The 21,330-nt window shown below is 34.2% G+C and overlaps 1 protein-coding gene across 1 annotated transcript; it reads left to right on the forward strand.

Moving 5' to 3' along the window:
• Positions 1-16: 16 nt before the first annotated feature.
• On the forward strand, positions 17-14,013 carry LOC110462320 (nucleolar protein 56-like). The gene is made up of 10 exons (XM_021516247.1): positions 17-98; positions 1,536-1,746; positions 2,773-2,940; positions 3,602-3,800; positions 4,821-5,008; positions 5,331-5,482; positions 9,879-9,979; positions 10,790-10,938; positions 11,678-11,799; positions 12,906-14,013. Exons 1-10 carry the CDS (start codon positions 48-50, stop codon positions 13,185-13,187), a joined length of 1,623 nt encoding a protein of 540 aa, XP_021371922.1. The 5' UTR covers positions 17-47; the 3' UTR covers positions 13,188-14,013.
• Positions 14,014-21,330: the final 7,317 nt, after the last annotated feature.

Genomic DNA, 21,330 nt, shown 5'->3' on the forward strand with positions numbered 1-21,330 from the left:
TGTTTACTACCTATCTGTTCATTGGTTCATAAAAATGCGTCTATCCAATGAAATCAGTCGTATTATACATTTCCAGTAATGGCCGAAAAGTGAAAATGGTAGGTGCACGTGGGTTTTTCAGTGCTTGTTTGGTTTTGTCGATGCATGATATTTTCCACAAGTTGAAATGATCTTTGAAAATGCTTTGCGATGCTTCTAGGGAAGGGTAAAACAGAGATAAAAGTAATGATCAGAAATCTTGCCGATATTGCCCTTTTTCTGGGCAAATAGCCTGCAGCCAGCTGCCGTGCTGGATCTGTGGTCAGTGTGGATATCGCACCATTTTTACAAACGCAAATTTATCGTTGAAAACATACAGCGATTACAATAATATACTATATAACTTCTTAAACAAAATATAACTGCGAAACCTTTTTAATATCCTCAGCCTGTTGCTTTTACAAATTTATAAGGTTATAATTGTTTATAAAGGGGGGGGGGGGGGCGGGGGAGGTAGTGCGTGTGCCTGGACAGTGCCATAAGCGTCATGACCTGTCCTTACAATTGCAACTATTTGATTTCATTATCAACCGCGATACCTGTTGTATCTCTCGCTTGAGAGGATGCACTAGGGCTACATTCGCGTATCCCGATTAAAACAATACGTGTGGCGCAGAAACATTCCACAATAAACAAAATCACTTAGACCGTTCTTTAAGCAGAGCTAAAAATGCAGTTTGGGAGAATAAAAAACAATGTATCAAGAATAGTATGCCTTAAAAACTACATGTGGCTTGACATTGTTTTAGAAAGAAATATTTAAACGCAAACTGGCAATAGTCAGCATTTTAGTTTCGGTCAGATATTTCTGGACCCCTATACCTACATGTGCTGAATGTTCCTGAGGTCAGCCTCGATTCAGATCTGTGCCTGTCGTTTTCTAGACAGGTTCAACCGTTTCAACCAGATACGCGAATGTACCCTTTGCTGTAAACCGTAACTGTTATTCATGAATCGATTATTACCAATATAAGAGGTTTACTCCTATAACATAGAGGCTGCTGGTCGGCCTTTTTCTATCAGATGTGATTTTGCCAACTGCGATGCCTGTCAAAAGTATCTTGTTGTGTAAACCTCTAACCCTGTTGGAGTAATAAGAGGTTGTGCCCAACCTGCTCAAGTCAGTGACACATTTGCATTTTCTGACTGATGGGTAGGCCATAAGCGGTATTTGGAATCAACCATTGTAAAAATTATGTTTTGTAAGTTAACTATTTGATAAATATTTCTATGTTTTCCTTTTGCAATTATTGGTTTAATTCAATGTAGTCCTTTTGTAAGTCTACCTGAATAATACAGTTGAGAACATTCTAAAAATAGATCTCACTCACCTGTGCATGATTTTTCTGCAAATGTCCTTTGGATTACATTATGTGGTGTATTTGAAAAAGTAAATAAAAGTAGTGAAGAAAGCTTGAACACTGATTTTTTAATTTATTTATTATAATGAAAGTAATTTTATAAATATCTGATATTTTGTGTTTTTCTTTCCATAGGGAGTACAGGTACTGTTTGCTCTGTATGAGCATGCCTCGGGGTATGCGCTATTCCGAGTCAAGGAGTTTGAGGAGGTGGGCATGCTAATTCCCCAAGTTGAACAAAGTGTCACAGACCCAAGTAAATTCCAGTCCATTGTCCAGCTGGTAGCATTTTCTCCTTTCAAAAGTGGAACAAATGCCCTCGACAATATCAACAGTATTTCTGAAGGTAAATAAAATCATAACTACAAATGCGATATGCAACTGATTATAAGAACCTAAGGTCATAGGAGTGTATTGATAAACGAAAATAGGAAGTACGTCCCTAGTTGAAAATCCAATGTAGGGAGACAGTATCACAATTACCGCATATTCTAATGTTTAATATTAAACTGATGAATATTTTATGTTTATTATAGACAGAACAGTGTGTTCTCTCCATATTGAAGTATTTCAAAGCAACCCAGCGTTAATTCTGGTTTTTTTTATCAATGATTCACATGTGTCCATTTTCCTGCACTTCAGGAAACTGATTACCTATTTCACTACTGTGAAGTGTTTCAAGAAAGATAACTCTTACATGCAATTACTATTTTTTAAATGTCAATTTTCATTCGTTTATAGATAATTCATTTTACACAATTTCAGCATTTATTAAATTGTTATACATTAATGCAATGCTAATCTATGGCAGTATTATTTTTTTGACATTATTTTGCAAAAAAATAGTGTCTTTCATTATTTTTTTCTCCAAAATTCGCTCCTTTTTACTTAAATTTCCATTTAAAATCCTTAAAATTCGGACAACCATTATTTTTTTGGTGGCAGAAAATCTTCTTTACTTCAAAACAATATAACTACAAAATTTGAAGAAATTCTACTGAGAAATGGTATGTAGACATTGTAAGAAAACACTGACATCAAACTTGGTATTCAAGACATATACATCTTACTAAGACTTTTAGTCAAATTTTGGAAAATAATAGACAAAAGTAAAAACAAGGAGAAGTGACAAAAGTTTTACAGTTTCATTAATGCCTTGTCTGGCGATGTGTCCTGATATTTACATCTACTGCAAATCAGAAGGAGATCATTTCATGCTGTTGGATGCTTAAAAAACAAATGGACTAGAAAAAGGATGGAGTAGGGAATGGGATGCTTTCATTATTAGGTAGAATGTAGTAGTTTGAGGTAAACTGTCTCAGAATATTAATTACTAAGGCTTACATGTATGACTTTTTATTTTAATTTTTAGGCCTTTTGCATGAAGACCTTAAGCTGTTCCTGGAGACACATGTCCCCAAAGCAGGAAAGAAGGAGAAAATTGTTTTAGGAGTAGCAGATTCAAAAATTGGGGCCGCCATTGCAGAGGAGCTAGGAATAAAGAGCAACCACATAGGCGTAGTCCCAGAAGTGCTGAGAGGTACGTAAACAGACTCCAAGACTGTTGTTGCATTTACCACATTTTGTTTTGAAATTTGCAAGGGAGAAAATGGACCCAAAGTTGTTACAGTTTGTCTTATACTCTTACAGATCCAAAATAAATCACTGGCTTAAGCTTGAGACTGTACTTTTGAAAAGGTTAGCGCTATACTAGTTACAGTTTCTTGATCAATTTAGAACTATTTACCTGTTATTGTGAAAGGTAAATATTTCTGATCCAGTGATGAAAAGGTTGTGAAATTATCAAATGGGTTGAATACAGTAGACATTGTTATCGGGTTAATGTTTATTATATATACTTAGATTTCCAGTAGAGAGGGCACTTTTCCCAAAGAAAGTCATCTAAATATTGAAGTTCACAGAATGTAATACAACACCCAAAAGATTTGCATGTTATACTAGGCTGTTTATTGGTAGCAGTGTTTGATATTGACGTACAAAAACATAGACTGTTGGGTGACAACATGACATTGTCTCTGTTGATTTTTGCTACTAGGATCGGGGTTTAAAACTAACACATATCTACAAGCAAAATGCATGAGCTTTCCCTTTTTTTCTTTTAGAAAATGCTAGTTTAAGGAAAATTAGAAATAAAAGAAATGAATTTTTGAAACATCTGATGTTCAACAAATTGTTTATAGGGATCCGAGTGCACTTTAGTCGAATGGTGAAAGGATTGAATGAGAAGTCCGAGAGTAAAGCCCAGCTTGGTCTGGGTCACAGCTATTCCAGAGCCAAGGTCAAGTTCAATGTCAACCGCCAAGACAACATGATCATCCAGAGTATCAGCTTACTGGATCAGCTCGACAAAAACATAAACACATTCTCCATGAGGATCAGGTATAAATTGAGACTTTTTTTATAGCAGAAAAACTTAACTTATATTATCAGATATTATAAAAACATGATTCTGCATATTATATTTGAAATTTGATTTTTAAATTTGACAGAACCACTTAGTATGAACTTGTCACAAAAAAAAAAAAGTTAGAAAATCGGACCATATTGATTTATGAAGATATGTGGTGAATATTTGTCGAATTTCATCTTGTAAATAGGTAAGGAAAAGCCTGAGTGATAAAAACTACAGGGAACAATGATGAAATAGGCGTTATGCAATCTAATTAAAATTATATCTTCACATCGCTCCCGTTTACTGATATGTCGCGTTGAAGATCTAACAACATCCCGTAGAGGGTCATGTTCAGGCGACCTTTGCATTAACCAATCAGATGAGAGCTTACGCATTTCTGTAAGTGATGATGTAATGATTTCGGAACACACTTGCTATGATAAAAGACCGAGAGGTGTCAAATGAGCATCGAAAATGGCGGCGCCCATGACACCACGCCGTGTCTATCTACAAGACAACGTTTGTACAATTTGTGGATTTTGCTTTGAAATAAGAGAGACTTCCTCTTCTGGTGATGTTGTCGTTTAAAAGTTTAACAACCTGAAACTAAAATTAACCAATGACAGGCTTCGCAATATTCAAACAATCACTGGACCAGACGAAAAAGGCTACGAGGTGTCTGCATTAAATGCTACAGGTCCTGCTTTCTGATTGGTTTAAAGAAAGAGTTATGTCGCGTTTTGATTGGCTTGTTATAAATACGATAATGTATTCATGTTGACCTCTGACGTGACCCTGTACGGGATGTTGTTAGATCTTCAACGCAACATATCATCAGTAAACGGGAGCGATGTGAAGATATAATTTTAATTAGATTGGGCGTTATGGACTGGAGTCTCTGTACTTGTTATGTCGATAGCCAATTCTGAGTTATGATAAAGACTGAGCACACATTGAAATTTCTGTCCGCATTCATTACATTACTGTTATCAATTCTATGATTTCAGGGAATGGTACTCCTACCACTTTCCAGAATTGGTGAAGATTGTAAATGACAACTACATGTTTGCCAAAGTTGCCCGTTACATTGGTAACCGGAAAGAATTTGATGATGACAAGCTGGAAGGTCTAGAGGAAATAGTCATGGACAGTGCCAAAGCTTCAGCCATCTTGGATGCTTCAAGATCATCAATGGGTTAGTGTAACAGCTACACAGTTGCTTGTTTTGTGGGGGGAAAGCTTGTTTTACACCACTTTCTTTGCTATGTTTGATTGATGAAATAAATATCTTGTGTAAAATATATATAAAAAGATATTACTTTTAATATAGATAAATAATGTTCATGTTGTCATTGAGAAAAGTCAATTTTGAATTTAAATATCTAGCAGAATGTTATATTCAGACGCCCTAAAAGAGAGTATACTCATTACTGTTATTGACTGTTTGAAGTACAGAAGTAAAAATAGATTTTACAAAATATTTAGAAATTTACCTTCATGTTTTTTTCTTTCAATAGGAATGGACATTTCACCTATCGACTTGTTTAATATTGAGACATTTGCCTCTAAAGTTATCTCCCTTACCGAGTACCGCATGGGCCTGGCTCAGTACCTCCACAGTAAGATGACCCAGGTAGCTCCAAATCTTGCCACACTGATTGGTGAACAGGTAATACAACTTAAGTGTCTTTGTATGATATTTATTATTTACCTTATTTACCCCTGTTCTTTGAAATTCCTTCTATGTGCTTCAAAACTCCTGTATTTCAACAAGAAAATAGCAATTTTTTTCAAAATATTTCCCCTATATGTTTAAAGTTCAACAGTTAAAATGCACATATACATTTTCTTCACATAATTTAAACAAAAAATCAAATTGAAATACACTGCACACATGTATGTTGGACAAAATATTCATCTTTTACCTTCATGACGCTAGAGCCTTGTATCAAAATTTTATTTTCCCCCAAATCTGAAAAAGTTTACCTTAATTTCCTGTCATATCATGATGCAAAACCCCAAGGTATGTATATATACAAAAATGAAACTTATCGATGATAGCTATCAGATTACAGAAAGCCGAAATTGGCACCCATCCCTTTGGGGGGAAAATAGTTAGAAAATCACAGTTATTAGACATGTTTATATCACAAGAAATGATGAGATTGGCCTTATGGACTAGAGTCTCTGAACTTAATGTTGATAGCCATTTCTGAGCTTTGTGGTTATAGAAAATTCAACAAATGTATTTTTGTTTTGCCAGTTTTTGTAGTTCAGCAATAATATAATCTGCTAACCTTGTAATAAGATATCCTTCTGAAAGAAAGGGATGTATAAAAATGAAGATGAATTGCATTTTGATGTAGATGGAATAAACCAGTTTATACAAATAGATAACACTTTAATATGTCATAGCAAAATTGAATGCTCAAGGCTAGCTATTTGATAGGTCTGGGGTTATAAAAAAAAAACTGTTATCCTTTGAAGATTACAGAGGAGCAACATCTGACTTCGAAGACTGCCAATTTTACAGTTATGTGACCGCGAGATTAAAGGATCAAACCAGTCTTCTTTCTCATCAACCACACATGGTGGTGCACAATAAGCTTTTAATTTTGCTATGACATTCCAGGGGTGCAGAGAGTTGAAGTGAGCAAATTTGGGGGGTAAATTCTTAGAAAATCACAGTTATTAGACTTGTTTATATCACAAGAAATGATGAGATTGGCCTTATGGACTAGAGTCTCTGAACTTAATGTTGATAGCCATTTCTGAGCTTTGTGGTTATAGAAAATTAAACAAATGTATTTTTGTTTTGCCAGTTTTTGTAGTTCAGCAATAATATAATCTGCTAACCTGGCAGTAATATATATCCTTCTGAAAAAAGGAGTATATGAAAATGATTTAAAATGACTTGCCCTTTGATGTAGATAGAATAAATTTGTATACATTATTATATGCTTGAACATTTCTCAATATCACTTTGGTCAGATGCTATACAGGTGACCAGTGCTCAAAAACTCATGTAGACTGGAAATCCACTGAAAATCGATTTCTAAATATAGCCTATATATATATGTAAATTCCCCGCAATATGTCGTAGCGCATGTGCCGTTAGACCAGAACGTGATCTGTCAGAGGACAACAAAAGATGGTTGCTAGCAAACACTTCACCATCGTTACATCTGAAAATTTCAAAAATAAGGATGCTGTTCACACAAAAAAGGCAACTAAACATGCAGTGCATGTCCTTCATGTATATATCAAGGAAAATAGCCTTCACGGTGTCTTCTAAAGCTACGATGCCGAACTGTTACAAATACATTCCGAAAATTTACTTTAAAATGATTTTTATTTTCTATTCAACAAACCTTTAATAGAATTTAAAGAACAGGTTAAAGAAAACTGTCTGCAACAGTTATGTAGAAATGAAAGGTCAAAGGACAAAGGTCACCAATTAACCCTTGTGTTCATTGGATATGAGAATTTATGGTGTAGTTCATCTTACTATTATTGAACAGTTAATGCAGGAGTAAACAGAACACTTATCATAGGTAAACATGACCTAAGGGTTTATGGTATTATATCATTTTTAAGCAGCAATTTAAGGTATTTTAATCATTTATATAGTTGTAATCTGGTATATTGCTTAACAAAAGAAAATAAGTCCTAAGAAAGCCAGGGTGATCAATTAAGTCTAATAGTGAAAGTGTTTCAATTATATTCAAAAAAATGACATTAAATGTTGACACCTTTTGTCTGTCATTAGTGTATCCAATTAGAAATAGATGATGAGATTGAGTGTATGGAGGAAGTTAATTCATATCTAAAATAATTCTTTTCTCTACATTTATCTGATTTTTACGTTATTAGTGATTTACAAGAAATGATGAGATTGGCTTTACGGACTGGAGTCTCTGAACTTTGTGTTGATAGCCATTTCTGATTGGTCAAACTTGTATAGTGTTTAGTTTGATATAATGAACTGATAGATTTAAAAATTTGAGACTGATTTATTTCAAAATTAAAAAAACAAAACATTCTGGTACCGGAGTATGTGTATACGTAGAATGCCAAAAAAAAAATCACAAATGTGAATTATAAAATTGTTTTCATTTTCTGTACAAACCTTTAACACAAGTTTAAAAAACAGTTAAATGAAAGAACAAAGGTCACCAATTAACCCTTGTGTTCATTGGATATGAGATTGTATGGTGTAGTTCATCTTACTATTATTGAACAGTTAATGCAGCAGTAAACAGAACACTTATAATCATGGTAAACATGAGTGAAATGTTTGTGATATTATATCATATTTAAACAGCAATTTAAGGTATTTACAGTTTGCAATACGTTTTAATATCTGAAGTCACATAAAACTTGTTTATTATTCATGTGATGGTTTGCACATGTACATTCTATGGTTAATTTTATAATGCACAATCTTGGATGTAGTAAGTATCAAGTTGTAGTCTGGTGTATTGCTGCTATATATACTCTTACACAAAATAAAATTAGTCTTAAGATAGCCAGGGTGATCTTACCATTCTAATTGGTAAAAATTACAATTTTTACCAATAATGACAAATTAAATTTCTATACTTTTGTCTGACATAAGTGTTTTTGATTTAAAGTAAATGATGAGATTGATTGTATGGAAGAAATTGATTTAAATATAAAATATCCTTATTTTGTTTTTTGTCTGATTTGACGTCAATAGTGATTTGCAAGAAATGATGAAATTGGCTTTACGGACTAGAGTCTCTGAACTTTCTTGTTGATAGCCATTTCTGAGTCTTGTAAACAATAACAATGTTCATGTACCATTGCATTCATGTATTTTCAATACATGTGGTTTACAAGTTCATGAACCAATGAAAAAAGTTTGATTTAGCAAGTCTGCAAATAAACTGCTTTATTTTCATGTGTGGACAGATTTATATCAAGTTGTAGTCTGGTATATTGCTAATATACTCTTACACAAAATAAAATCAGAGTGATCTAATTATTCTAATTTGTGAAAGTTTCAATTGTGTTCAATAATGACAAATTAAATTTCTATACTTTTGTCTGACAGAAGTGTGTTTAATTTAAAATAAACGATGAGATTGTCTGAATGGAGGAAGTTAATTTATGTCTATAATATTCATTTCTTTACTTTTGTCTGATTTTACAAGTTATTTGCAAGAAATGATGAAATTGGCTTAACGGACTAGAGTCTCTGAACTTTCTTGTTGATAGCCATTTCTGAGTCTTGTAAACAATAACATTGAACATGCATGCATTTACAATCATTTACAAGTTCATTAACCAATGAATGAACCAATTGATGTTTCAATTTTGTTAAATAATGACATGAAATATCTACACTCTTGTCTGACATATAAGTGTATATAATTTAAAATAAATGATGAGATTGACTGTATGGAGGAAGTTTATTAAAATCTAAAATATCTTTTATTTCAATTTCTCTTCTTTTGTCTGATTTAACGTCAAAAGTGATTTGCAGGAAATGATGAAATTGGCTTTACGGACTAGAGTCTCTGAACTTTCTTGTTGATAGCCATTTCTGAGTCTTGTAAACAATAACATGCATGCGTTTACAATAATTTATGAACCAATGTAAAAAGTTTTGATGGTGAAATAAGGGGATTGTTTAAAATACATGTATTGAAGAAAATTTAAATTAGTAATTATCATGGTTGATAGTTTTTTACAGTAATTCAAGAGGGATTTCTGGTATTAAAAATCTAATATAATGAGTAATTTGTGCAAGGTGATGAAATTGGTTTTATGGACAAGAGTATTAAAACTTAATGTAGAAAGTCATTTTCCAGTCCTCTAAATTATAATGACACCTTAATAGATTGTATGGTTAAGTAATTAGTACATTCTGTTTCCCTTTCCCAAATTCTGAACTAAACTAGTACTACTGTATGATCACTATATACTATCTGAGTAATGTAGGGATCTCTTTGAATTTTTTTATTGGTGTTTCACATGAACAACAACTTTTAATTTAATCACATTAAAGGTTATCTAGTCAAAATGTTGATGTGTTCCAGGTTGGAGCCCGCCTGATAGCCCACGCTGGATCTTTGACAAACCTTGCGAAATACCCAGCGTCTACAGTACAAATCCTTGGTGCAGAGAAAGCACTTTTTAGGTAAAGTACAATTTTATTGTTCTTTTGTATTTGTCTGCTTGAATAAAGGTAGGGAAAGATATGATTTTGGAACTTAATTTTCTCAAAAATAAACTATTTTTCTGTAAATGATAAAAATATAATATCAAGCCAATGATTTGCTGATGTTCACATTTGAGGAGTGGGACAGTGTTATCCCGCACTCAAAACATGAAAACTCTTTTCAGTGACATTGCATAAATAGTGCCTTTTAAAATCACACCAAATTCTGAAATATGGAAAAAATTGTTGAAAATAATATTTTCTGGATAAAATAAGGAAATTTAATAATATAAGCAAGTTCATGTGTCGCATCTTGATATGTACATAAGTTTAAAAATGTGTTTGTGTGAGTCATTTTTGATTCAATTAATATTTTCAATTTCATTAAATTAACAGAATATAAATGTTTAAAGAGAACGTCTATATACTTTCATGTTCAAATTACATGACAATGATATACAGACTTGTCTCTGAATTGGTCGATAGTCTTTCTGAGTTTTATATAAAGCAGTTCAAGTATTCTTTTCAGGCACCTTTGAAACTGTTAGTCATAAATCCTTCAACAGACCTTTATCCTGTATGGGATTTGTCACAAGATTTTCAAATTTGAAACCGGACTTACATTTGTCATACTTCAAAATAAACAATCGCATGTATGAGACAAATTGTCTCCATAGATTTTTGAAAAGGAAATTCCACTTCAATAATATTTTTCTTTATGTATACTCCCAATTGTATTTGTTTTGTAAAACATCTGATAATGATATGAATCTCTTCTTTGCTTCACAGAGCCCTGAAAAGCAAAGGAAACACACCCAAATATGGTCTGATTTTCCACTCCACATTTATCGGCCGAGCTGGCACACAAAACAAGGGGCGCATTTCACGTTATCTGGCCAACAAATGTTCCATCGCTTCAAGAATTGACTGCTTCTCGGGTAAGATGAAATGAAAATATCTGTAATGATTCTTTACAGTAGAAATTTGGGATAATTCAACAAATATATGACTAGAGTTGGCCAAGTGGTAAAGGCGTCTGACGTTCTGCTACCACTAGTCCTCAACCGCTGGGTCGCGGGTTCGAGACCTACGTGGGGCAGTCGCCAGGTACTGGCAATAGGTAAGTGGTTTTCCCCCGGGACCTCAGGCTTTCCTCCACCAAAACCTGACAGGTCCTTAAATGACCATAGCTGTAATAGGACGTAAAACACAAGCAAACTAAAACTCTGAAGATTTGATGTTGATATTGGCATTTCGGAATTTTTTATATGAAGATGTTTTCTTTCCGCAACTATAACATTTTAGTTTGTAAACCTTAATTTCAGAATTTCAAGCAGAATATATAAAACAAGATTAACTCATTTTCCCCTGAAGACATAAGTGAACTCTTCCAATTCAAAGGTTGGAATAGTTCTACAATTTCAGGGATGAATAATGTCATCAGTTAATATAGTCTAAAGCCTCCATTTCATTTGCCATGCAAATGCCACCATAGCTCCATGTAATATTCATGCTAGTCTTTAGCAATTCCTTCGCATGTTCTACATACATAATGCTTAATGATGTTTGTTAAATGACAACTTTTGCTGATATTATGTAGAGGAAATTTGAATTTGTGCTGTTTTGAAAGAAATTGATACAGTCTACAACCTTATTAACGATACTTTTCTTTTTCAGAATATCCTACATCAGTGTTTGGTGACCATTTGAGACAGCAGGTGGAAGACAGGTTGAAGTTCTACGAGACTGGCGACGCACCAACCAAAAATATAGATGTCATGAAAAAAGCTGTGGAAGAGGTTAGTGGGCATATTGAATACTGATTTGCTATCCAAATGACGTATAGAGAGATCAATTTCACCTGTGGCATTGTTAATTTTGTGGTTATGAGGACCAGAAAAATGCAACATGTCAGCAAACATCTCTTATAAAGTAATATCACAGACTTAATAAACAAAATCTACATTGCAAATTCAACATAGTATAAATCTATATTTAGCAACATGCCCATTGAAATAATATTGCACCAATAATAAGCAAGCTGTATACTGAAACTTGACATTCTGAATAACCTAGGACAGAAATGATGACCTAGACGCTGTATTTTCTGTAACTAGTACCCAGGGTTCCTGAAAATAGCTGAAGGGGGCACTTAACAAAGTAATTATTGATAATTTGTTAAACAGAGATGGCCAGAATGGAGTGGGGGTTTTTTATCATTAAATAAGGGGAGACATCTTTATAGGAGAATGGACAGTGACAGTAATTACAGTGAACACAATATAAAATAATAACCTGGTGTAATTACCTATCACTGAAATAATAAACAAGACATGGTTTCCTTTGGCTGCACATCAACATTTTTTCTTCAATTTTTGTTTTGTTTTGTTCCTATGTTAAATCCATTTAGAAAACAACCACCATACTTATTTGTTTCTTTGGTCCTTTTTACCTTGCTCTTTATTATAATTAAGCAAAGACAAATTAAGACAACTTAAAGTTGGTCCAAATGATACCAGTACATACAATAGCAATGAAAGTCATGTGACTTGAACAATACACAATATCGGTGATATCAAGGTTACCCAGGAAGTAGATATGGAGCGAAGATTAAGCATTATTTTGATTGGTGCGTAATAGAAATATAAAGTATTTGATATTGAAAGATACTATGAGTGATTATACGAATGTTCCAAACTTATTAAGTACAATTGTATAAGATTCAACCTGATGACAAGATAAATGTTTAATGGTGAAAATATCCAACGTTTTTGGAGAGAAAGATATTGGTGAATTTAACTGAAATGAAAAACTAAGCAACAGGTGAAATCCATTTTGTTACATCATTATTTCATGCGATAGACTTTATATATATCAAACTTATAGTGAGTATTCCTTCTCACAGGCTGGAGAGGTGCAGAAGAAATTGGCAAAGAAAGACAAGAAGAAGAAGAAAAAAGAGAAGAAGAGGAAAGCTGAAGGGGATGAGAGTATGGCTGATACAACGATGGAGGCCGACACAACAGCCGATATGGAGGATGAGGAAACATCTCCTCCTAAAAAGAAAAAGAAGCGGAAGTCCAAGGGTGAAGAACAGGAGGTTGCCATGGATATGGATGAATCAGGAGATGCTGGTGGCGACGGAAAAACCAAGAAGAAGAAAAAGAAGAAGAAGAAGGACGATTAGAAGCTGTAAAAGTTTAGCTGTGGCAGGAAGTGTTTTAGAATACCAATATACAGACAAGGATTTTAAAATAGCCCTGGTGTTGGTGGCTTTTTGTTGGTTATAAGGATACCAGGAATAAAGTTACATACTATGAATTGTAAAAAAAAAGTGCAGGTGTTAGAGGCAATTTTTTTTGTAGGTGACAAGGTTACCAGAGAGGCAATCAATTCAATGAAAATCGTCTATGTAACTATATGCTTCATGCTCTTTGTAAATAGTAAAATCAAGCAACATTTATCATGTGAAGACATGTATGCTTCATAGTTGTTAGGGATTTCTTTTTTGTGTAATTGTTTCATGATCAGGGAAAAAAATATAAGCATAGCTTGTCTAAATCATGTCTCAGCAGGCAGATATACCAGGTTAACGTAAACTTTCAATTGACCAAGATTATTTAGAAATGTATTTTGGACCAGATTTGTTTTTCTTGTACTGTACGGTAGATTTATGAAGCGACACTTTAAAATGATCTCAGTATTGATTTGTATTGTTTTCGAATTGTTTAAAAGTGTTAAGATTTTGTATAACTATGCTTATTTCGTTCAATTTTAACAGGGCATTAAAATTTGTCCACAAAATTTTCATTGCATATGTATGAAAATGATTTACCTTATGTGTTCAAATACAGCTGAAATGTCGAGATTTATTTTTGCATCGTAAAATTATTAAAACATAATTTAATGAGACCTGACAGGTTCATCTGTAATAAAATTTTAGAAGCAAAATAATGAACATTATTATAACATGTCTTCTTGAACCATTTAACCATTAAACATTTTAAAAAGTACATTTCTTGTTTGGGTCTATACCACCATCATCAGACGGAGGGCTGTTCAATTTGTCGTTTGTCCATGGTCTTTCTTCCTGTCGTCTATCCTTGAATTATTTTCCGTTATGGCTATCTCTCAAGAAGTACCTTGCAGCTTTTTCTGCCAATTTTATATTAAGGTTCCCTTGTCCTTAGGTGTTCACGAGGTGTTTTGTTATTTATCAGAAAAACAAAATGGCTGCACAACAGATGGCCACCTTGGATTTTGACACTAAGTTTGCTTTGGTTTGAATGAACAAGATGGCTCTTTGAAGTTTATTATATTATTCCTATTTGCAAGTGGAGATCTATTGTAGTTCCTATCTGGGGTCCTCTTTCCTTTGTTCTTAGTTATGCATGTTTCATTTTCAGCTTGAGCTTGCTTTGGTAGAGCGTTATTCAAATAACATAAGCTGACTTCATCAGACTAGTAGTCAATATGTCACTCATGCAAATTGCCTGTGAAGAGGGCTGTCATAATTCTTCATATTCATTGTCTTGACCTACATTCGGGATCACAGGAATCAAATTACTCCATAAGTACTTTTTTTTTTAAGAAGAAAAAATGCTGTTTTTAACGTTAGTTGTGTAACTCCAGTCTGTACACTCTTTAATTTTATGGCAGTTAATAGTGATACTGTCTGCTCGGTTTTAACAGGAGACTCTCTATTAACCCTTCTATAGGCCATCAAGAGAGAGACATTTATTTCGGCATAATGACGTGAACATTCTGCCAGTAACGCAAGAGCACATTAAATAGTTATTTGAAATATGAAAGACGCGCCAATTGTTAAAAATGAAATAGTAAGCAAAACAGGTTTCGTCTGTGAAAAGAATGGAAATCCATTTTACGAGCAATAAGAAATACAAGAATGGACAGCTGCATATCAAATTTGTTAGTTTATCAAAGAGTTCAATAGCTTCATCTTGAAAGGCGTCTCTTTGGTGGGTTCCAAACGGCGTTAGGAAATATAAGTAAATAAAACTTCATTACACCTCCCCGTTTCTCTTATTTAATCAATGAAAATCGGAAACGAAATTGATACGAATACTACAGTTTAGTACAGTATATTTCAATGATTTTAGAAATGTTATTCAGTATTTACATCGATTTGTGCCTAAAAATACACCATCAAGAAACGGACGAGGTTGGACAAAAACACATTTATCAGAGAAATTACCAAAATTTCAAACGAGTTCTATTTTTCATAAAAATGTCGCCGTGATATGAAGGATGACGTCTTTGATTAAGTTCATTAAGGTACATTGTGGTTTTGTTGTCACTACACTAGCTAGTTCCTGATGTAAGGTGACATGTACTTGACCTGGAGTTGCATGGCGGGTATAGTCGAATAAGCAGACAATGCTTATCCCCCCGGAACACCTGGTCTTATTCTCCTTGAACGTTTTCACGAGTCTCCATGTTAATCTTTCCTTTGTTCATGTTTTGTTTTATCGATTTTGAGTTCGAATTGTGGTTCTGTCGAGACTTCGGTATTCTTTTTATACGCCCGTCAAATTTGACGGAAGTATTATGGTATGGGGCTGTCCGTCCGGCGTAAACTTTTGTTTGTCCGGCAATCTCCTCCTACATTTTTTGACTGATCTCTTTGAAACTTGATATACTTTATAATCATGATATGAAGTTGTGTCTCTCTTAAAAGAATTTTGATTCAACAAAATTTCCAAAAGTTATTGCCCTTTGTTCATTTCAGTATTTGATTTTTTGTCCAGAGATTTTCTCCTCCTACATTTTCTGACGGATTTCTTTGAAACTTAGTAGGCTTAATATTCATGATATGTTGCTGTGTTTCCTTGAACAGAATTTTGATTCAACAGTTTTTGCAAAAGTTATTGCCCTTTGTTCATTTCAGTATTAGATTTTTTTTGTCCGCAGATTTTCTTCTGTATTTTTAGCTCCCCTGGCACGAAGTGCCAAGTGAGCTTATGCTGTGGTGGGCGTCCATCGTTCGTCCGTCCGTCGTTCGGCGTCAATATTTTACTTTAAACGACTTCTTCTTAATAACCGAAAGGCCTAGGGTGTTGATTTTTAGCCAGAAGCAAACTGGGATGTAGGGCTACAAAGTTTGTTAAAATTAATGACCTTCAGCCATTTTCAAGGTCACAGGGGTCAAATATGTTAAAAACTTTAAACATCTTCTTCTCGATACCCAAACTGCCCAGGGAGATGATATTTGGCCAGGAGCATGCTTGAGTGAAGGGCTACCAAGTTTGTTCAAATGAATGACCTTCAATTTTATTCAAGGTCACAGGGGTCAATTGTCTTAAAAACCTTTAAACAACTTCTTCTCAATAACCAAGATGCCCAGGGTGATGATATTTAGCCAGAAGCATGCTGAGATGAAGGGCTACAAAGTTTGTTCAAATGAATGACCTTCTCCCATAGTCAAGGTCACAGGGGTCAAATATGTTAAAAACTTTAAACAACTTCTTCTCAATAACCAAAATGCCCAGGGTGATGATATTTAGTCAGTAGCATACTAGGATCGAGGGCTACCAAGTTTGTTCAAATGGATGACCTTCACCCATATTCAAGGTCACAAAGGTCAAATATGTTAAAAACTTTAAACAACTTCTTCTAAATAACCAAAATGCCCAGGGTGATGATATTTAGTCAGTAGCATACTAGGATCGAGGGCTACCAAGTTTGTTCAAATGTATGACCTTGAATCATATTCAAGGTCACAAGGAGCAAATATGTTCAAAATATTTAAACAACTTGTTCTGAATAACCAAAAGGATCAGGATGTTGATATTTAGTCAGTAGCATGCTGGGATCAAGGACTACTATGTTTGTTAAAGTGAATGACTTTGACTTATATTCAAGGTCACAGGGGTCAAATTTGTTAAAAATCTTTAAACGACCTCTTCTGAATAACCATGGGTTTTGCAAATTGCATCCTGAGATGAAAGGCTATAAAATTTGTTCAATATAATGACTTTGTTCGACTTTCAATCACAGTGGTGGAATGTTTAAAAAAATGAAATGGGTCTTTTGAATGAATTTTAATCATAAATACTGATATTTTGCCTGTAGCTTTATTGTAGATAACTTTTAAGGTTACAAGTGTGAGATTTATACCAGGTGAGCGATGCAGACCCATTGGGCCTCTTGTTTATAGCTTATCGGCTAACCACTCTTAGAATGATGCAGATCTTATTTCAATGTAAGAAAGTATATAACACTATATGGCATTCGACGGGCGTATATTGTTCCGTCCCGCGGTACTCTTGTTTTTTTTTTTATCGAATATGTGGAATTGCAAATAATGCAAGACCAACCAAAGTACAATATGAGTTCTGCAAATGTTGCATCGGAATCGTTGCATTTAAAATACACAACTATCAAATGCTTAAAGGGTATTGGCTTTTTGAGGATATTGACTTTTCTTTCGTTTATAAAGATTGAAAAAATCCAAGTCTATTAGTTAAGCCCAGTAGCAATATTTGCTTATGACTAAAACATTCAATATGGTATCTGTATTTAACAAAAGAATAAGAACATTAAATATGAATGGCCGTCAAAAGATATTTTTGAGCTATTTTGAAGTCTAAGTTGAACGATATGCCAGTTTATGCAAATATTGTGATATACTGAAACAAAAAACGTCGAACATACTGCCGACTGTTGATAATGTCGACTCTTATAAACAAAATAGGCTCGTGCCGCTTCCGTTTATAATCTTTGAACTTAACTTTTGATTTATTTATTTTTTTACATTTTTTTTTAAAATCCAAGTAATATGTATCAATCTCTTAAACTTGCGATGAATTTCAAACGAGTGATTTAGTTTGGTTTTGTACGATTTAGTCCTATTAGTATCTATGGTCATTTAACCTCCAAATATATGTTTATTGGGTGTGTGAGTGTGAATGAGCTCTGGAGGCAGTGTGCTGATGCATTTCGCAGATAGCGCAGATCTGATGCCAGTGTATTCCACTCGGTTACATCATACCGACAATTGGTTAACCTGTTGCTGCGACTACCCCAAATACGGAACGTTTAGCTGCAGGAAACAACAAGCACCGTTTTATAGATTGCCTCCTTCACCTAGGTGGACGCTCAACACCTAGGCGACAGTGAAGTATTTCCCAAGGAAAGCACTGAGAAACGACACGGTTGTTAGGAAGTAGAGAGAAAATGATCCCAAATGTTGTGATGTGTGCAACAATTTTTGTTGTGGTCAATTTTATGTCCCCATATAGAAAGCACTAAAGCAAATCCCCAATTGTTCAGGGGGTTTCAACAATAGTTGCATATTACAACATGCAGTGGTTAACAGCAGATCTATTCTTTTCTCTACCTCCGACCCACAGGGATATGAGAATTTGTTACAGCTATATTTGGACCTTAACTAATGTGTTAAGAGTAATTTTACACGTCAAGGGGGTTTAGATCGACTTTCGGTAAACAATACCACCCATATATGAGCATTGGGGGTGGCATTTTTACATAAAATCGATCTAAACCCCCTTAACGTGTTAAATTACTCTTAACACATTAGGCCCAAATAAAGCTGTAACAAATGTTCAGGTCCCTATGCTCCGACCCACAGGAATGGCAAACAAGGGAGAAAGTGGGTGAAACGTACTTGAAAACAATCTTTGTTTCATCTATTTTCATGTATTGGCATAACGTCAAAGAGATATAACCTCTACTCATGTTTCAGGTGCAGTATACACCTCATGTAGCCATTGGGGAATCATTTTATCACAGGATGTAGAGTTTAAGTTCATGATAGCTTTGATTTGAATGAAATTTTTGGGAGTTTGTAAAATGTCATGTTTTTTCTCTTCAACAGTCCTGTAGACAAGATTGAATGTCCAGGTTTCCCATAGTATTTCAAAAGTTTACATAAACATCAGAAAGTCTTGTCTATGTGAAGTTCGTATTTTAGGTGGAAATCAATATAGACAAATATTTACATTCTGTATGCTTGGACCCATTGGCCCAAATGACATTCATTTTTGCATAACACAGGTGACCTCATCACTGCGTATTGATACACTTTAATGACGTAGCACAGGGCGTGATTGTTATACGTCCGCCGTGAAAGAGCCCTAGGTGTAGTTCAGTTATGCTAATATGATTAACATTAAACGTGATAGGCTTCATTTTAATTCTTAAATGAGGTGTGTAAGGTACATGATAATAATATCCGACGTGTGCTAGTTCTACAAATTAAATTTGAAAATAGAACTATATTCTGTTTGTTTTGTTGTCATGCTGTTGGTAGGATCCCCACCGGAAGTTTTACATTTTACCGCGAAAACACGCTGTTCTCTCTACTGCGTTACCCCCATGCACAAATATAATTACAATGCCGGAATTATTGTAATTTATGCTTGCATCGGAAAATTCAAAGCACTTAAAAATGTAAATATAAGGAATGAAATTTATTTTATCAACATTCATGAGGTCATAACAACATTGGCTTTCTGTACATATTTTCCAAGAATCGCTAACGCGATTCATGGAAAATGTCCAAAAAGCCAATGTTGTTATGACCTCATGAATGTTGAAAAAATATCTTTCATTCCTTAAAACAAATGTAATGTACCACCTTATCGGCAATACACAGGATACATATATGACATCAAGAAAAAGGTGTCAACACACAAGGTTCATGTATGAAGTCTTTATATTTACATATACTATTGTTATATATATTATCTATAATATAAACAACAGAAACTGAAGCGACACAAAGTAAAGCGCACAACGGAGGCGATGCTATAAATGTGGAATATAGCAAAGCGCGAGAGGTGCCCTTAAAACCCTTCATAACTAAACGTTAGCTTACACCATTTGGCTAGATCAGATAATTTACTTCCTTAATCTAATATTTTCATGTTAACCACGTCACGATATATGTAACTAAAAACTACAAGGCTATTCCGTCTTTGCGTATTGCAGAGTTATCTGTTCTTTGGAGCAGGTATTGGTTGTGACGTCATTTGTTTGTGAGAGTAACGTCATCTATTTTTGAGAAAACGACGTAATTTTCTCACTCAAACCAATGACGTAACAATCAATACCTGCTCACAAGAGAAGATAACTCTGCAATACGCAAAGACGGAATAGTTAGCTCAGGGACTGCTCTAACACCATATCACGTAAAATAGTAAAAAAAAAAACGTAAATTAAAAAAAAAAAAAGATTTTTTTTATTAAAGATACCAGTACCGTTGCGAAAAACTGTAACTAAGCATTTGAGACTGGGTTTTTTCCCGGCTATATAGCTTTGACAAATCATTTCTGAAAAAAACATACATTGCAGGACTTTTATGAAAAACACAATAAAGATGAAATAATGAAAAATAAATAAAAGTGTTTCTGTATTAACAAAGCAGTGGGAGATATAGTCTCGTCCAACAAACACAGATGATCAATAGAACAAAAATACATTTAAATATGGTCGATGTATTTTATATATCTTCTTTTACTGTAGATTTGTTGAAAGGTTATTGACGGTGTCTGTGATGCTGATTGTTGACAAATATTACAAAAAAGTTGTAAGAAAGTAAAAGGCAGCGAGGTCAGTTTACCGTCCGCTTCACCACCGAGTAGTTCAATTATCCAAGAGACAAACGATTACAGGAAAGAGACATCCGACTTTAAAGCCTGTCGATTTTACTATTACGCTGCCAGGCGATTATTTTGATGTCCATCAAAGGATCAAACAAGTCTTACTGTATCATCCTACAGAGTCTCCGATTTCGTCGTCATGATATTCCAGGGATGGAGAGAACGTACGGAGAGTGTGACCCCGAGCTGGGGGACTTAGTGAAACAGCCCCCTATAGCCTCACTTCTTACTTAAGGCACATCGTCTTCCATTGGAGACATGCGTTATGCAACAATCAAGTAAACACATAGTTAATGGCTATTGTTGATCCTGATTTCAGATTTTATTTCCAACACTCAGACACATGAAAATGTGTAACATGAGGTATATGTAGATGAATTTATATATTAAATTATGAAACGATGGACAGGTGCATGCATGTATATGAAGATACTGATATATATATATATATATATGCATGATAACATGTTGTACAAATGAACTGTTTCGTAATTAGACACAGCAATGCATACATATATATAGATAGCCACGTATATATCCAGACCTTTGCATATACATATATATAAACTTGTCCACACTGTTGGAATTACTTCTTTGCCCCATATAATATTTTTAGTAATTCGTATCCTACGGACACACCTCCATTAGGATCCAGTGTTATATGGGATTTTACCGTCTATATTACTT

The sequence above is a fragment of the Mizuhopecten yessoensis genome, unplaced genomic scaffold, assembly GCF_002113885.1.
Source record: "Mizuhopecten yessoensis strain PY_sf001 unplaced genomic scaffold, ASM211388v2 scaffold10771, whole genome shotgun sequence".
Lineage (NCBI taxonomy): Eukaryota > Metazoa > Mollusca > Bivalvia > Pectinida > Pectinidae > Mizuhopecten > Mizuhopecten yessoensis.